This window comes from Dysidea avara, chromosome 7, assembly GCF_963678975.1.
Source record: "Dysidea avara chromosome 7, odDysAvar1.4, whole genome shotgun sequence".
NCBI classification, from domain to species: Eukaryota; Metazoa; Porifera; class Demospongiae; order Dictyoceratida; family Dysideidae; genus Dysidea; species Dysidea avara.
The window spans coordinates 8,481,981-8,500,043 of record NC_089278.1 but is presented as its reverse complement, the minus strand read 5'-3'; the positions used below and the strand labels follow the sequence as shown (position 1 = coordinate 8,500,043).

General features: G+C 38.1%; 1 protein-coding gene across 1 annotated transcript; it reads right to left on the bottom strand.

The window, feature by feature from the left end:
* Positions 1 to 1,394: 1,394 nt before the first annotated feature.
* On the bottom strand, positions 1,395 to 16,624 carry LOC136261311 (mucin-22-like). Its single transcript, XM_066055287.1, has 13 exons — positions 16,212 to 16,624; positions 15,847 to 16,166; positions 15,483 to 15,792; positions 15,112 to 15,429; positions 14,731 to 15,054; positions 13,322 to 13,639; positions 12,085 to 12,465; positions 11,692 to 11,988; positions 9,805 to 9,867; positions 2,880 to 2,903; positions 1,907 to 2,004; positions 1,536 to 1,651; positions 1,395 to 1,481 (listed from the first exon to the last, which is right to left on the bottom strand). Exons 3-12 carry the CDS (start codon positions 15,532 to 15,534, stop codon positions 1,562 to 1,564), a joined length of 1,965 nt encoding a protein of 654 aa, XP_065911359.1. The 5' UTR covers positions 15,535 to 15,792; positions 15,847 to 16,166; positions 16,212 to 16,624; the 3' UTR covers positions 1,395 to 1,481; positions 1,536 to 1,561.
* Between the last annotated feature and the right edge of the window lie 1,439 nt (positions 16,625 to 18,063).

The following is an 18,063-nucleotide window of genomic DNA, read 5'->3' as shown; positions in this document are numbered from 1 at the left end:
CCCTCCCACCCTATTACTACCCCCACCCTCCCACCCTCCCACCCTATTACTACCCCCACCCTCCCACCCTATTACTACCCCCACCCTCCCACCCTATTACTACCCCCACCCTCCCACCCTATTACTACCGCCTGTGACATTATTACCCGCTCGAAAAAAGCTGTTCAAAACAGGGCAAATTTTGGGTATCAGAAATGTATACACCCACTCAGTGATAGCTAGTGAATAGATGAACAATCGGTGCAAAGTTTGTTTGCACAGCTGTAGGCACTGGGAAGTTATTACACAATGATTCCTTAAAATCGCCATATCTCCTAACAAAGCTTTGTGTGTCGAAGCCTTGTTTTGTCAAATTCAGTCACATATTGTGTCTAGTGTCTATATAGCTGATCTCTCTACAGGTTGATTTTTTTGTAGTTGAACTCTCTACAGGGTGATTTGTTTGCAGCTGAACTCTTTACAGGGTGATTTGTTTGTAGTTGAACTCTCTACAGGGTGATTTGTTTGTAGCTGATTTCTCTACAGGGTGATTGTTTGTAGCTGATCTCTCTACAGGGTGATTTAGTTTTAGCTGATCTCTCTACAGTGGGTGATTTGTTTGTAACTGAAATCTCTACAGGTTGATTTGTTTGTAGCTGAACTCACTGCAAGGTGATTTGTTTGTAGCTGATCTCTTTACAGGGTGATTTGCTTGTAACTGAATTCCCTATATTGTGTCTAGTTTCTAGCTGATCTCTCTACAGGTTGATTTATTTGTAGCTGAACTCTCTACAGGGTGATTGGTTTGTAGCTGAACTCTCTACAGGATTGTTTCTTTGTCACTGAACTCTCTACAAGGTGACTTGCTTCTAGCTGATCTCTGTAGACGGTGACTTCTTCTAGCTGATCTCTCTACAGGGTGACTTGTATAGCTGAACTCTCTACAGGGTGATCTGTTCATAGCTGAACTCTCTACAGGTTGATTTGTTTGTAGCTGAAATCTCTTGTTTCAAACTGATTTCACTGTAGGGTAACTTGTTTGTAGCTGAACTCTCTACAGGATGGTTTCTTTGTAGCTGAACTCTCTACAGAGTGATTTTTTTTGTAGCTGAACTCTATATAGGGTGATTTGTATGTACCTGAACTTTCTACAGGGTGATTTGTTTATAGCTGAATTCTTTAGCTGAATTATTTGTTTAACGACAATTCAGGTGACTTTTGTGCCACTTGGTCTTGACATCAAATTCACCTGAATTGTCGTTATTAAAATTTTTACCATTAACCTACCATCACAGCCATTTCTTGGCCGCCACCTTGGATTTCACATCTTTTTTCACCATGGCCTTTTTGGGGGCCGCACCTTTTTTTACAGCTTGGCTGTTTTTGATTAGATAGTATAATACAATTATCAACATGCTTACTTCAAATTCATCATGAAGATTTGGCATTTCTTTAGCGATTTTATGCAGTTGATCCATTGTAAGTAGATTGGCTGTGCTTTTCTAAGTGAATGTAATAATAGCAACAGTATTAGGATAAACATTTACGTAGATTACTGGGTAATGAGTGGTTGCTGCATTTTCTAATGGTATATATTCCAAATACTATCCACAGAAGACATTATTGGCTTTGATGATTTTTTTTGCATGTGTCTGCAGACTACTCCAACCATCTACACAAACATTGCTTTTGTTACAAATGCTACTTATAATGTTGCATGGCTAGAAAGTTTTGCAAAAAGGAGACACGAACTTTCAGCAAAGATTTGATCACCTTCCCAGACAATCAGGGAAGACCGCATAACCTTCCCAGACAATCAATTCTTTTCACTAATGCCTAAAAAGGATTCAGTATTTTTAGTGCAACCATGAAAATTAAACTTGTTGCCCCACAAAACATTCCAGCCATATGACTATCATGTAATTACCAGGGCTATTGCAATACAAATTCCAATTGCCAGCAATGATATAACTACAATGATCAGTGCACCTTGCCACTCTTCTAGTCCAAACAATGTAGTGTCATCTGTTGGGAATTGTATATGGATAGGTCAAACACAATAACCAGAAGTAATTAGCTATGCAGATAAAATTAAAAAATCGCAAAATCATCCACATAGTCACAATAATAAAGATGGAGAAAAAACAACAGTAGAGTATATGCGTATTAAAAGCAGGTAGATGGTATGCTTGTGAGGTCACAAGCAGCTGTAGTAATGCTGAAAAGGTCAAGAGATACTAGCCTTAAGTTACACAAAACTGTGCATGTAAAAGTACTTTATGACAGTATTTCAATATTGAGATAATATAGTTTATTATCGTGATAAAATGGTTTTTGTTATCAAAATTTATAATAATTAGGATTTTCATTATCGCAATGCCATAAAGGATAATTATAATAACACTAGCAATATATCTGTATACCTATCATTATATTCTAACCCTGGAGACTAATAATTGAGCTCTATACTTTTATAACAAATAATTTTAACTACATTACAACTATACATTCCACTGATAACTAATCCACAGTGCATAGGAATTGAGCATTAAAACACACACTTTTTGTATTCTTAAACTATCACTAGATCATGGCCAATTGCATACATGCAGTTATGCAAATGCAGGAATACTTTGTACTTCAGCTCTCAATCTGCTGATGAATATGCAATAGTTTACCTATACTCTACAAAGTTTTACAAATTAATTTCATTGTATTGAGTATCAGTTTTAGAATCATATAAACTGGTTGATGCAATAATTGCAGTTTAGTGGGCTTACAGATTATACGGGAAAAATAAAAGTAAAGCTAGTAGTATGGTGGACATTTGTCACAATAAACATGCAAGACATATTCTGTACTGAAGTCTACCAACATGCTATATGTCTACAAATATGTACCTGATGTTGGTCTGGATGTAAGCTCTGTTAGTAACAAAATACAATATGATTTAAAATTGTCAAAATACAAATATGCATACATTATTTGGAATACTTCACAAATGGCACAATATATACATAAATCAAACTATGTGACATAGATTACACTACATCTTATTGGGTAATTGGAAAAGGTGGATATGGTCAGACACGGACACGGATATTTTTAAAATACACTTTTACATTTACAAAACAGTTATTTTTCATACCTAACGTTGTTTTTACAGCAGCATTCACTTCCAGACCCAGGTGTCGATCTTGTCATAGCGCTTATCCATTTATAAGTGCATGTGCAAAGGATAGACTAGCATTCTAAAGACCATATGTGACCCAATTTTGGAAAACCATCCTTTTTGGCACACTGGTCAATTTTCTCTTTTGTAGCTAAAATGAGGCACTGGGTGTTTATCGATCTTGTGTCAAAATTTCAGCTTGATATCTTGAAGGGTTCCAGAGATATGGTGAATTTACTGTCTAATACATTACAAAGTAACTTTTCATATTAATGCATTGATTCTGTGAGTGATTAAGCATGACAGATTGTGACAAATCACTTTGTTTACAAATAGTTCCATTCCTACTGTTTAAAAATGTTATAAAGAGACTTCTGATAGTTAAATCAAGTGTTTCTGGTCCTTTTCTTCAGTTAAATGCCATGTATCATTGTCTAAGACTTAGTTTTAACCATTCTAGCACCATTTGTAAGTTAATAATTGTCCCACGCATGGTGAAATCACTACATGGTCTGATAAAATCATCCATATCTCCTAGCAGAAAGAAGCTTTGGGTGAGAAATTTCACAGGAAGAAGGCTTAATAATTGCTTTATCCAAATTTTTAAAAAGTAATTTTAAAAAAATTGCTGAAAATTTCAATTGCGTTTTCCTGTAAATTTTGCATGTGCCCAAAAGGATGGTTTTCCAAAATTGGGTCACATATAGTGTTGTACACGTGCTCTAGAAATCTAATTCAGTGTCATAGAATTAAGCTGGCATGTCCCAACTTAATCTCATAGGCCAGGCCCTTGAAACCCTCAACACTTGGTATAAGCACCTGTACCTTATATTAAAAGGCATAAGATTGTGGATTTGGCCTGCTAAGCTAAGTTGCATGGGGCATGCAAGCTAATCTCTACAATTATCATACACTACAACAGTACTGTATAGTAGGACCACAAAGGAGTATATAGGCGTGGCCCACGAAATAACATCACCCAAAAACTACCCTCAATTTTCCTAGACAACGATGAAACATTATTGGTTAGGTCAAACTAAACCCAAACAAGCTTTCAGATCAAGCCGAAACACCTTCAAAAAGCTGCTACAGAATTTAAAAAAAAAATATTTAACGAAATTTTCTACTGATTGAGTAACTGACTGATGCCTTCAGACAAGCGTAACTTGGTAACAGCTTGATTTTTTCACTGTTTGATGTCACTTTGCCCAGAGAGGTGCCCTTTGGCATACCGCAGTACGCACAACACATTCTTCATGGACTTAGCATGTCCTCCTTTGTGTCCCATTCATCTTTGCTGACAGCGAAAAGTGTTGATTTGGTGGTAGCATGTGATGGCTTCCCTTTGTAATGGAAATCATCCGTATTTTTCTTTTAATTGGAGAGGTGCTTTTAGAACAGTTACTGATTCGTACTGCTGTGTAACAAGTTGAACATAGCTGACAACGAAGCGTGATGGATACTTCACTTTTCAGACGATACATGATATAGCTGGGATGCGGCGCCATTTCAGATGCGGTATGTGTGGGTTTACCAGTCATAATAATTATTTACAAAAAAAAGTTAACAAACAAGTACACAAAAAATTAGAATTATCAACTAGAGTAGGGACCACAGCACATCGATAAAAAGTACTGAAACAAGTTGGAGTAGTCCATGATATTAAATCACAGTAAAACAATAAGAAGTGTTATACCCTATACTATGCATTTCCGTTATGGTATCTTGAACACAGTAGGGATATAACACTTCTTATTGTTTTACTGTGATTTAATATCATGGACTACTCCAACTTTTTTTATTGATGTGCTATGTTCCCTACTCTAGTTGAAAATTCTAAATTTTTGTGTACTTGTATAACTCTGTATTAGACTTTAGAGAATGTGTACACTATATGGTCTTTGGCATTCTGTGGAGTGCTGGTCTAGTCCTTCGCACGTGTGCTTATAAATGGATAAGTGCTATGACAAGATCGATGTCCAGGTCTGGAAGTGAAGACTGCTGTAAAACAATGTTAGGTATGAAAAATAACTGTTATATAAATGTAAAAGTGCATGCTTTTTAAAAATGTCCGCGTCCAATTGTATCCACCTTTTCCTCTAACTCCAAGGTCATAGCTGTGGTATTACGTAATGAACAGACTTCTTAGAGTGATGTAATGTAGAGTAGAGTCGCGTGATTGTAATTATCATGAGTTTGTAATCTTGAGTGTGCTGGTGATTGTTGTATTGATTAACAGAATTATTAATAATTGTTTGACTTGTTAGTGAACGCACCGCAGCAACCGCCACATGGTGTCAGAAGTGGGATGGCTGGCATTCAGTTGAAAACGCCGGAACCTTTCGACTTCAATAATCCAGACAGCTGGTCCAAATGGAAAAGAAGATTCGAACAGTTTAGAGAAGCGTCTGGTTTATCGGGAGAATCTGAAACTCGACAAGTGAGCACACTGTTGTATACGATGGGAGAAAATGCCGACAACGTTCTAACTTCCACGCGAATTACTAGTGAAGAACGAAAGAAATATGACACTGTCCTGGCCAAACTTGACGGGTTCTTCAAAGTTAGAAGGAACGTAATTTTTGAAAGAGCCAAATTTAATCGTCGCAACCAATTACCTGGTGAAACGGTGGAGCAGTACATCTCCGAGCTTTATGCCTTAGTAGAGACTTGTGAGTACGGAAACTTAACAGAAGAGATGCTCCGTGACAGAATTGTTGTTGGAATAAGAGATGAAGCCATTTCCAAACGCCTTCAGCTCGACCCGGAACTAACGCTCGACAAAGCTAAGAAGGAAGTACGTTTGAACGAAGCTGTACAAGATCAGCAACGTCAGTTAAAAGGTGAAGGGACTATGCAAGATCCTGTAGTAGTGGATGCTGTATCCAAGTATTCCAACAAGAGAGCCATTGGTGGAAAAACCACACCCCACCCACAGCAACTCAGAGGAGGCATGTTGCCAGACAGACAACAATCTGCACAAGCATGCAGTAGGTGTGGTCATAGTAGACATCCAGAAGGTGTTAAGTGTCCAGCTACCAGTGCCACATGCCACAGATGTAACAGAAGAGGGCATTACAGCTCACTTTGTTTTTCCAAGACTAAGAAACAAGCATTTTCAGTCGACACTTCACCCACTGATGAATTATCTGTAGATACCACACCCAGTGAGAAACTACCTCCTGTTGAAGAACTGTCCCTTGATACTGCATTCCTAGATGCCATGGCAACCAGTTCAGAATCGTCTTGGTATGTTACAGTGACTCTGGATACCAAAGTTGTTCAGTTCAAACTAGACACTGGTGCTGCAGTAACAGCCATATCAGAGGAAACATACCGTGCACTTCCAAAAACAGAGTTGAAGAAGCCCTCTAAAATATTGTCAGGACCTGCCAACCAAAAGTTGACTGTACTGGGACAATTTACAGGTGCTCTGTCTAACAAAGAGATGTCATCTAGACAGGAAATCTTCGTAGTACAGGGCTTGAGACACAACCTCTTAGGATTACCAGCCATCACAGCACTGCAACTCATTTGCAGAATTCATACTATGGTTGCTGAGGACATTTACAGCCAGTTTCCCACAGTTTTTCGAGGTTTGGGCACTTTAGGGGATGAATATTTGATTAAACTCAAGGATGATACACAGCCACATTCTCTTCATACCCCTCGTAACATACCACTACCGCTTCGTAAGAAAGTCCAAGAAGAATTAACTCGAATGGAGTCTGGTGGTATTATTTCTAAGGTTGACGAGCCCACACCATGGTGTGCTGGGATGGTGGTGGTTCCAAAAAAATCTGGGGCTATCAGAATTTGTGTCGATTTGAAGAAGTTGAATGAAGGTGTTCTCAGAGAAGTACACCCGATGCCCAAAGTAGATGAAACTTTAGCCTTGTTAGCTGGTGCCACTATATTTTCCAAACTCGATGCCAATAGTGGGTTTTGGCAAATTCCTCTTGCCAAAGATTCTCGCCACCTTACAACATTCATAACCCCATTTGGGCGGTATTGTTTTAACAAATTGCCTTTTGGCATCACAAGTGCCCCAGAACTATTTCAGAAACGAATGAAGAGAATTCTTCAGGGTCTGCAAGGGGTAGTATGCCAGATGGATGATATCCTTGTGTTTGGTTCCACCCCACAAGAACACAACTCTAGATTGTTGGCAGTACTTCAGCAACTACAGTCAGCTAATGTCACCCTGAACCGTACTAAGTGTGAATTCAACCAAAAATCTGTGAAATTCCTGGGACACCTTGTTGATAGTCAAGGAATCAGAGCAGACCCAGAGAAGATTGCAGCAGTATCTAATATGAAACCCCCTACTAGTGTTACTGAGCTACGCAGGTTCCTGGGAATGGCTAACCAGTTAGGGAAATTTTCTCCCCGGCTATCCCAAATTAGTCAGCCATTACGTGAGTTACTGAGTCCGTCACATGCTTGGGTGTGGGGCCCAACACAGGAAGATTCATTCATAGCAATTAAAGCTGAATTGACACAACCAACAGTCCTGGCACTTTATGACCCTGAAGCCAGCAGCAAAGTATCTGCTGATGCATCCTCCTACGGGTTGGGTGCGGTTCTCCTCCAACAGTCAGGCCAAGTCTGGAAGCCAGTGGCGTACGCATCCCGCTCCATGACGGAGACTGAACGACGCTACGCCCAGATAGAAAAAGAGGCCCTGGCAGTTACATGGGCATGTGACAAATTTGCAAACTACATACTGGGTACTCACTTTCTAATAGAATCAGATCACAAGCCACTCATCCCATTGTTGAATGCCAAAGACCTTGACCATTTACCTCCTAGAATTCTTCGCTTTAGACTCAGAATGGCCAGGTTTAATTACACTGTGTCACATGTACCTGGGAAGCTACTGACTACAGCTGATGCCTTATCAAGAGCACCATCCCCACTTTGTGACAAACAACTTCAAGAAGAAGTAGAATGGTTTGTTGATACTGTAGTAGCAGCTCTACCAGCTGGGGAGCATCGCTTGAAACAGTACAAAGATGCTCAGGATGATGACTCGACGTGCATGACAGTGAAAAGATGGTGCCTAGAGGGTTGGCCTGCCAAATCTCCTACAGATGTTGACCTGAGTGCATTTTGGAAGGTGAGAAGTTTCTTTTCGCTTCATAATAATTTGCTATTATATAACCAGCGTATTGTTATTCCTTCTTCTTTAAGAAAGGAGACCTTGGCAAAGATTCACGAGGGGCATCAGGGGATTGAACGCTGTAGAGCCAGAGTGAGGTGCTCCGTTTGGTGGCCTGGGATTACCAAGGATACTGCTGAGATAGTTCGTCAGTGTCCCACATGTGCTAGAGAAGCCCAACAGAGGAGAGAACCCCTGATCAAGTCGACACTCCCAGATTATCCATGGCAAATTATAGGGACAGATTTGTTTGAACTGGAAGGTACCAAGTACTTGTTAACAGTAGACTATTTTTCAAGGTACCCTGAAGTAACCAAGTTGACTACAACTACCTCAGCAGCTGTTATTAGCCACCTCAAAAATGTGTTCTCACATCATGGAATCCCGGAAGTAGTTCGCAGCGATAATGGTCCACAATTCTCAGCTCTAGAGTTTACTCAGTTTGCAAATGAATATGGATTCTGTCACATCACAAGCAGCCCCAAGTATCCCCAAAGTAATGGGCAAGCTGAACGCATGGTTCAAACTGTTAAACATTTACTGAAAAACAGTAAAGATCCATACATGGCGATGCTTACTTATAGGTCAACACCTCTTCCCTGGTGTGGAAGGAGCCCAGCTGAATTGAGTATGGGGAGACAGATCCGAACTTGTGTTCCTACTGCAGACTGTAAGCTGATTCCTCAATGGACCTATTTGGAAGAATTTCAGAAGTCTGATGCCACATACAAGCTGAAACAGAAGGACAATTTTGACAAACGTCATAGGACCAAGGATTTACCTATGATCCCCGATGACACTCCCGTTTGGATAGACTCTGATAATGGTCCAGTTTCGGGCAGAGTGGTTACTTCAGGAGAAACCCCCAGATCCTATCTTGTAGAGACTCCTTCAGGTCAACTTCAGAGGAACAGAATCCAATTAAGAGTTGTTCCTCAAGAATCTAATGCTGGGTTTCCTGAAGAACTGTCAGAACCAGAAGAGCCTCACCGAATGATGACTAGAAGTCAAACTGGGACTGAGATTCGTCCCCCCCGCCGTTTCTCTTAAGGGGGAGATGTGGTATTACGTAATGAACAGACTTCTTAGAGTGATGTAATGTAGAGTAGAGTCGCGTGATTGTAATTATCATGAGTTTGTAATCTTGAGTGTGCTGGTGATTGTTGTATTGATTAACAGAATTATTAATAATTGTTTGACTTGTTAGTGAACGCACCGCAGCAACCGCCACAATAGCCATGGAGTTGGTTCCACTCTGGTGTAGCATGGTGAACTACCTAGCAATTGGTGAAACCTCCGAGAACCATGCCTGCATGCAGGTATGCTAATGTGTACATCTTGTTGCTAAATTTTTCAATGAAATGAACAGTTAATAAAAGCTTTACACATGAATTACTTGCAGATATATACACTTGAGGAATACGCAATATACTAAAGTGTGAGAAACAATCAGATTTTTATATTTGAGAAGAATACACATAATATTGCTTACCTATTGTGGGCATCACCATAATCACAGTTGTTGACATATCTAAATCATAACTTGTAGCTATGTCTGTAACAAAACATATACGTATAGACAAAAGAATAGACCAACACATTTTTGAAGCAATAATTTAAACACCTAGAAATTGAGCATCAAGTGTATGGAAAATTGATTAGCAATGTAATCCTCTGGCTCAAATAATGCTGAGTTCTTAAAAGACAAAGGCACTTACTACAAGGTCTTATGAAGACACATGTAAATGTGTCATCAAGAGTGTCTGCATGTCACACTGGTGTGATGTTGACAGGGAAAATGCAGTTTTACTACATACACAGCTCTGTATTCCCTTCTGTAAAATGAGACCAGTTTTATGTACTGATGCTAATACATAGCTATGTAGCTACATTATGGTATGAGCTACTATGATAATCTACTCCTCCACTGTCACAGTGATGTAATTGTATAACATGAATAGTGGCTAACAAAGGCATGTATTTTTATGTCATGATTATTATTAAAAAGTATATAAGTTCCTATGTAACACTATTAAACTGGTTGAGAGTAGATGTATACTCACAATGTTAAGAAACAAAGAGGCACAAGCAAGCAAGATACTTGGTTGTTTGAGGTTGGCAAGTGACTTCTGAATCTCATTATGGATAAAACTGATTGAAAGATATCTACACAATTTTTTGCAAGGGCTGTTCTAGGAAATTTGCTGACTGGTTTCCAATAGTGATGTGCGATATTAAGATTTTGGTTTCGGTATGATATCGATATGATAATTAGTAAGATATTGAAATTTTGATACTTTTTCGGTGTTTTTTTCTTTTGATTAATTGCGTGGGGCAAGTGTTTATAATTAGCGGCTATGCTTTATAGAATTTGTGATGAAGGTAATAACAAGCCTTGGAAACTGGTAGACACTTTTTAAAATGGCTAAACTGTACAGAACTGAGCTTCATTTCTACCGTGATTGCACAATCACACACCAAAAGTTGTAAATTATCAAAATATTACTCAATATATTGAAAATTGTAGCAAAATATTGACTATACGATAAATATTGATATCAGTTATAAAAATATTGAGATTCGATATGATATCGGTAATGAAAAAATATTACAATGTTGGTAAATTTTCGGTATATAACACATCATCAGTTTCCAACTCTAAAATAGAAAAGTTATCAGGAGCATGGTCTAACTAGAGAATTGTGATTAAAGCCATTACATAGTCTATTTACCTAACTATGTGGTTAAAATAACCACTTCACAGTTGAATCTTACACCATTCCAGGCCTATACAAAAAGATTTGATGTCATGCACAAGCTATAACAGCTAAAACACATGCCAGGGCACAGGAGGAGCAATTTTTGAATCACTATGTGGCAGACATACGTAATTTATGACTACAGGTTGCTAAATAAACTATCTTATATTTAAACCATTATTAAATGTTTTAATTATTGTCTTGGTATAAAAAACCCGATTGGTTTCTGGAAACCAATGAAACCCTCCTAGAAATCATGCCTGATATATATATTGGCTTAGATTGGTAAGTTACACTGTGCTCTATCGAAAGTTCTGCAACAAAACAAAGTCATTAGTAAAGAAATTCAAGAAGTTCAAAATGTAGCCATAGCAAATTCAAGAAGCTCAAAATGTAGCATTATTATATGGTAAAGATCTTGTAGCAATTATGTGTAAGGCATCAAGGAGCTGAATGAGTTTAAATATATACTCAAATACAACACTCAGGACTAGTCAGGAGTACTGAGATAATAGTAGCTAAACCTTGTGCTGATTTTGGAATGCACCCTCATGCTGTACTTCCATGCACACTCATAGTGGTGCTCTGTTAAAGAAAGTATATGTATAGTCAAAACATACCCATGACAATGACAGTTATGGTCTCACTGTCACTTCCAAGAGGATTAATCACATTACAAGTATATGTTCCACTATCACTCATAGAAACACTATCAATGGAGTAGTCAGCACGAAACACTACACTAGTACTATTATGAGTCACTGTAGTGATACTACTGGACTGTACTATTGGACCACTATCCTTCCTCCATGTGAATGTGTCTGGGGGAGAATCTCGTGAGGTACAGGACAGTGCGAGGTGAGAACCAATGGCAATTGTAACAGTAGATGATGATGAAGCGACTATCATTGGAGCAGCTGTGTAGAGAGAGATAATGTGGCAGAGTAGGGTTACTAGAAACCTTTACTTAACTGAAACACAGTAGATGCTATATGTGCATATCAGTGACTCACTTCTTCCACTAAAGTACACGCCTAATCTTGCTGTCTGGTTCATCATTGAACTGTTCATTATGACACATGTGTAAACACCTTCTACAGTAGTAGTGAATGCTCCACACTGCCATAAGTTGGTCCCTCCAATAAAATTTGTAATGTTTGCAATACGTGACTGAATTATATCAACAACAGGATCTTCACATAGTCCATAAGGTAACTGAGCTCCATTAAAGTACCATATACCCAGGTCAGTATTATCATCAGTACCAGTTGGTCCCAGTCCAGACACACAACGAGCAAGTAGACCATTTGTAGTTCCACTAATGTATGAATAGTCAGTGAGGATATCACCACTAACAGTTTCAGTTTCATTATCACCAACTACTATTGCAATGCCTAGAAGATGCATACAATAATTATTGTGCTAGTTAGACTCCATAATATTATAAGCCTGAGGCAATGTCAATAAATGGACTTTAAAGAATTTAAACGTGGTTAATGATGGAAGCAATCTGTGTGGGCGCCCTCCTTTCAATTATCAATTTAATAGTCATGAGTGTGTATTAGTCAGAACCTAAATGCATGCGTGCTTTCATAATTCATTAGTTTATTCTTTTAAAGATGTCTCAAGCTAGGATGTTCTAAGTAAGGTGAGTGACAAACAGCATCAATTGCTGAGGCATAATTGAGGTGATTATTATAGTACAGCATACAGTGCATAGTTATCTCAAATTCTTCATCCCCAATTCTATGCACGCATTTAATTAAGCTCTACTTAATACTTATTTATTTATTTATTAATGGATATAACAATGTATACACAATAGGTCCGAGGTCTTTTACAGTATCCATATATTATTACTGACCAATAATTGTTTAACAACAACTGAAATATTAGCCTAAGGGATATAAAAAGCTTACTTTACATTTGCTAACATCTAAGGTACACAAAACATTAATTGATATCAATTCACAGCTTTGTGTAAGTGATGTGCATGGTCTTTAAGGTAAGGACATGACAGGCATTGGTAATGCATTCTAAGAAAAAAATATATTGTTTTGGCATTTTGAGTTACATATCCATCAGTAGCTATATAGAATTTACTATGGCAATTTTTGAAGCAATTAAGGATTATTCAAATTGGTTTGAGGACATTAGTTACTTCAGTACTGCTAAATTCTTCCAAAAGGCATTTTAGTTGCCATCTATGTTATAGACAATAAAATCCATAATGCCATACATGTTATATACCTGATATACGAAGTGTAAGTGATTCACTGGTATAGTTACTACCGCCAATAGTTGCAGTACAAGTGATGGTACCAGCATCCTTTACATTTTGTGTTGTCTGACCAGTAGGAAAACAAACTGGATTACCACTATTATGAGCAGGGTTAGTGTAACATCCTGTAGTATTCCAATGATAGTTGGTCACTGTAAATTCTGACCCATTGCTTGATAAAACCATACACATCAGAGTGACACTACTCAATATGGAATAGTCAAACGTGTCATTATATCCACTAACTGGTGTACCAGATAGAGTACTGAAGATGGTGACTGTAGGAACTAAAGTGTTGTACAGAGAGCAGAAAGTTATTAATATAGGTGTGCACATATAAATGCTGACTCATTTATCAACTTATCATAAAACTGATGATAGTTACATATCCTTTAGTCATAAAAGTGTTGTATTGTACATCAAGAATAAATGGCCAAACTGTTTAAACATATAACTGCTAGCAATGACAACATATAGCAGCCAGACCACTTTTTTCTTTTGTCATGGGATCAAGAAAAAGGATCTGGCGATACAGTATAGCATTTTTAACCTGGCTACCCCCCAGGTTATGGAGATTTACTGTGTATTGCAGGCAGGGCCTGTTAATTGGTGAGAACATTTGACAGACATCATTTTAAAAAGTCATAGTGTGCAATTCTCGACAATCAGTGAACCTTCCCTGCAGTCTTAACAGCAGTCAGGAGGTGCATCATTATTTCTTTGTGGAAAAGGTCTGGTTAATGCAGTATAGCATTTTCATTCTGGCTACCCTTAGGTTTTCAACACTAAGAGCTGGCTGTGCAAAACAAATATAGAAAACAGGCTGGCAATCTGCTATAATTATAGTATTTTCTGTGGTTACAAATGTTCAACAAAAAATCAAAATAATAGAGCAAAATGAGTAACAAAAGGCTAGTATCTATACATTTATTTCTACTCACATTTCATGTGCATGGGTAAACTGCATAAATTTTGCATGTGAACAAATTGATGTACGAGTGTCACTTATATAGGCAAAGCATTCTGAATGACTGAAGTAATATGTTTAATTAAGTAGAACCGTACATAAAACAATAATGGTTCATAATAATGACAATAATGTGCTTTTGCACTAATAAACTGTACAGTTCGGACTTAAAAACTGTTAGCACTGTTATCTGTAACAGTATAACACAATGGTGCTACTGAACAGACTAGTGTCCACATATCACAACAATGTATAATGGCTAATACAATGCTAACTTGCTAAATACTTTTTTGAAAAATTACTATGCTCACTATTTATGGTTATAAGATTGCCTTGGGTTATAGCTATTATACCAGACGTAGCAAATAAACAACACTTAGAGCATTGATTTAAACTCTGAACTATATTTACCATTTATAGATGCTAATACAACTGATGCTGATTCATTAGCTTCCAGTATCGTCACATTACATGTATATGTTCCATTATCTCCCTCCATCAGGTAGGTAAACTGGATACTACTAGTGTAATTGTTACCACTACTACTGGTTGGACTGATGGTTACTCTACTATTGTTTGTAATAGTGTCTCCTCCAGGTCCCATCCAACTGATCATTACTGAATTGAACTCCACTCCACTAACTGTACTCACTACACATTCTAGGATTAGGGGATCCCCCACCATTGCTGATTGTATGGTATCACTTGGTGATGTGATGACATTAATAGGTGGGACTAAGGAGAGGAAAACATTCTTAAGTACTGTATCTTTAGATGCATAAGCACACTAACCTATCACATCCAGTGTAACACTATCATTAGCCATTACTGGTGGACTAGTGTTGATCACTACCTCACACTGGAACTCTCTACCATCATCAGTTGTGTTCAATTGTGAGATGTTGTAAGTGTCTGTGTACACTACCGAGTTGTCTGTTGTGGAGCTAACATTGACTCCCTCCATCCTCTCAAGTTCTGTACCATCACTACTCCATATAATATCCACTGTACTGGTGATACCTCTGACAGTAGTCACACTACACTCCAGTGTTTGTGACTGACCAACTATCTGAATACTGGATGTAGTGATACTCACATTGGGAGAGGGTACTGCATTTGATGCAAACGTACATACATTAATTGTTAGAGGAAACACTACTCACTTGTAAGTGTCCCAAATACAACTGATGCTGATTCATTAGTTTCCAGTATCATCACATCACATCACTCCCTCCATCAGGTAGGTAAATTGGATACTACTAGAGTAATTGTTACCACTACTGCTGGTTGGACTGATGGTTACTCTGCTATCATTTGTAATGGTGTCTCCTCCAGGTTGGATCCAACTGATCATTACTGAACTGAACTCCACTCCACTAACTGTACTCACTTTACACTGGATCATTTGGGGATCATCTACAAAAGCTCCTTGTATTGGACCAGATGGTGATATGGTAACTGTAGGAAGAGAAACTGTGGAGGAGAAATGAATACATAGCAAAGGAATATTGAACAGTACACACTGACCCATTACATCCAGTGTAACACTATCATTAACCATTACTGGTGGACTAGTATTGATCACCACCTCACACTGGTACTCTCTACCATCATCAGTTGTGTTCAATTGTGAGATGTTGTAAGTGTCTGTGTACACTACTGAGTTGTCTGTTGTGGAGCTAACAACTCCCTCCATCCTCTCAAGTTCTGTACCATTACTGCTCCATATAATATCCACTGTACTGGTGATACCTCTCACAGTAGAGTAGTCACACTACACTCCAGTGTTAGTGGCTGACCAACTGTCTGAGTGTTTGATACAGTTAGGTTTGTATAAAGAGTGAGTACTGTAAAAAATGTGCACGTATACACATATACTGTTAGATGCTCACTTGTAAGTGTCCCCAATACAACTGATGCTGATTCATTAGTTTCCAGTATCATCACATTACATGTGTATGTTCCATTATCTCCCTCCATCAGGTAGGTAAACTGAATACTACTAGTGTAATTGCTACCACTACTACTGGTTGGACTGATGGTCACTCTACTATCATTTGTAATAGTGCCTCCTCCAGGTCCCATCCAACTGATCATTACTGAATTGAACTCCACTCCACTAACTGTGTAGGCCTGAGCCTAATATGCTCAAAATGTTACCTATTGTTCTTTCCAGAATTTCCCAAATTTTTCTCCTATTATTCTTTTTTTTATTCTTTTATCTAGCCTATTATTCCATAATAATGACTTAGTTTCTCCAGTCACTTAATTCTCAAGATGTTGATAAAAGTAGTTTTGTCAGAATTAATTAATTAATAGCTAGCTATAAATGAAACATTCCGCCTTACACATAATGGTTATAGCCATTATAACAGATGTAAAATAGCTATCAGGAGTATAGCAAAATAGTTTTCAATTATCAGTGTATTAAACTGTAGCTACGTATAACTACATGCTAAGTTTAGTGGATAATGATATTAATACGTTTGTTGAAAGACTTAAAAAAGATACACTGGTATAAGATGTACAAGTTTCAGAATTTCATATAATCATGCAGTTAAATCCCTGATGCTGTCTACAGATTGTTAATATAAAACGATCTGACTGCTCTATTAAAGTATTTGAACGTTCTATTAGAGTGTATCGATCTTTTAGAGGTTTTTCAGCTCCTTCCAGCCAGCACTCGTAAATAATGCCAGCTATATATATATATATCATTCTTAGTAGTTTAGTACTTTCTTCTAGCTAATCAAGGCACGCCCCTTAATTCCACTGATTATTCCCATGGACGTCCGATAATTCTAAAATTATGCCTGTAACCATCAAGACACACGGTAGTGTGTCGTGCGGCCCAAGAAGCCGGCGCGCAACATCTGTAGTATATTGACAGGAAGAAAGAAAACGCAATTTTCGCACCTCCGTAGCTCTGTGCTGCCTCGATGAAACAAGACGATTTTTGCTGTGGACACTCCCAGGGCCGGAGCCCACGGTCCGGCCGGTCCGGCATTGGCCGGACCACTTTTCAGCCACTTGAATTTGCAAAAAGATCGAGATACTCTAATAGAGCAGTCATCACATTATACTCATACAACAGTCATCGTGATAATAGAGCATTCAGTATACAATATCATACTCTTATTACACTGGTTCAGTCTGGTTGATCTAAGCCATCATGTCCATTTTAATTGTCTTCACATTACTTTCCAGTGAGCCATCTGCATAGAATTGCACAATAGGCTATTGATAATGCATGTTATGCATTATCAATTACAATCAAAATTGCTTCTGTATCTCAAAAGAACAAAACTCACTTTGTATAATGAAAGTAAAATTAGCTACTAGCTAATAGCTATATTAAATTGAATTAATTGGTAGTACAGTAGCTCAAAATTACCTGGATACATTCTTGGTGTTAAAAAGCAGAAAGGGACCGTGTATGTAAAATAGCTTCCATGCAGATGCCATTTCAGAACATATATTTTCAAAAATTTTCCCAGGGAGCATGCCCCAGACTTCCTTAGCTTAGCATGTTAATGCATGCTGTAGCTAGCACCACAAAAGAATTACAGTAGCTAATCTGATTTAAATTTCAAACCAATAAAATGTAGTGTGCATGACTATGACCTCCATTGCAGTCCATGAATGGCCTGACCACTCAAAATCTCTGAGCTCCGGCCCTGGACTCCCTCCACCTTCAGCACTCCACATTCCAAATTAGAGCGAAATTTGGAATTGTGGTCTGCT

Coding starts and splice junctions, on each gene's coding strand:
- LOC136261311 (XM_066055287.1), bottom strand. CDS start 15,534: ATGATACTGGAAACTAATGAATCAGCATCAGTTGTATTTGGGACACTT. Junction 9,868..11,691: donor CATAACTGTCATTGTCATGG/GTATGTTTTGAC, acceptor GTTTTGTTACAG/ACATAGCTACAAGTTATGAT. Junction 2,005..2,879: donor TACATCCAGACCAACATCAG/GTACATATTTGT, acceptor AATTCCCAACAG/ATGACACTACATTGTTTGGA.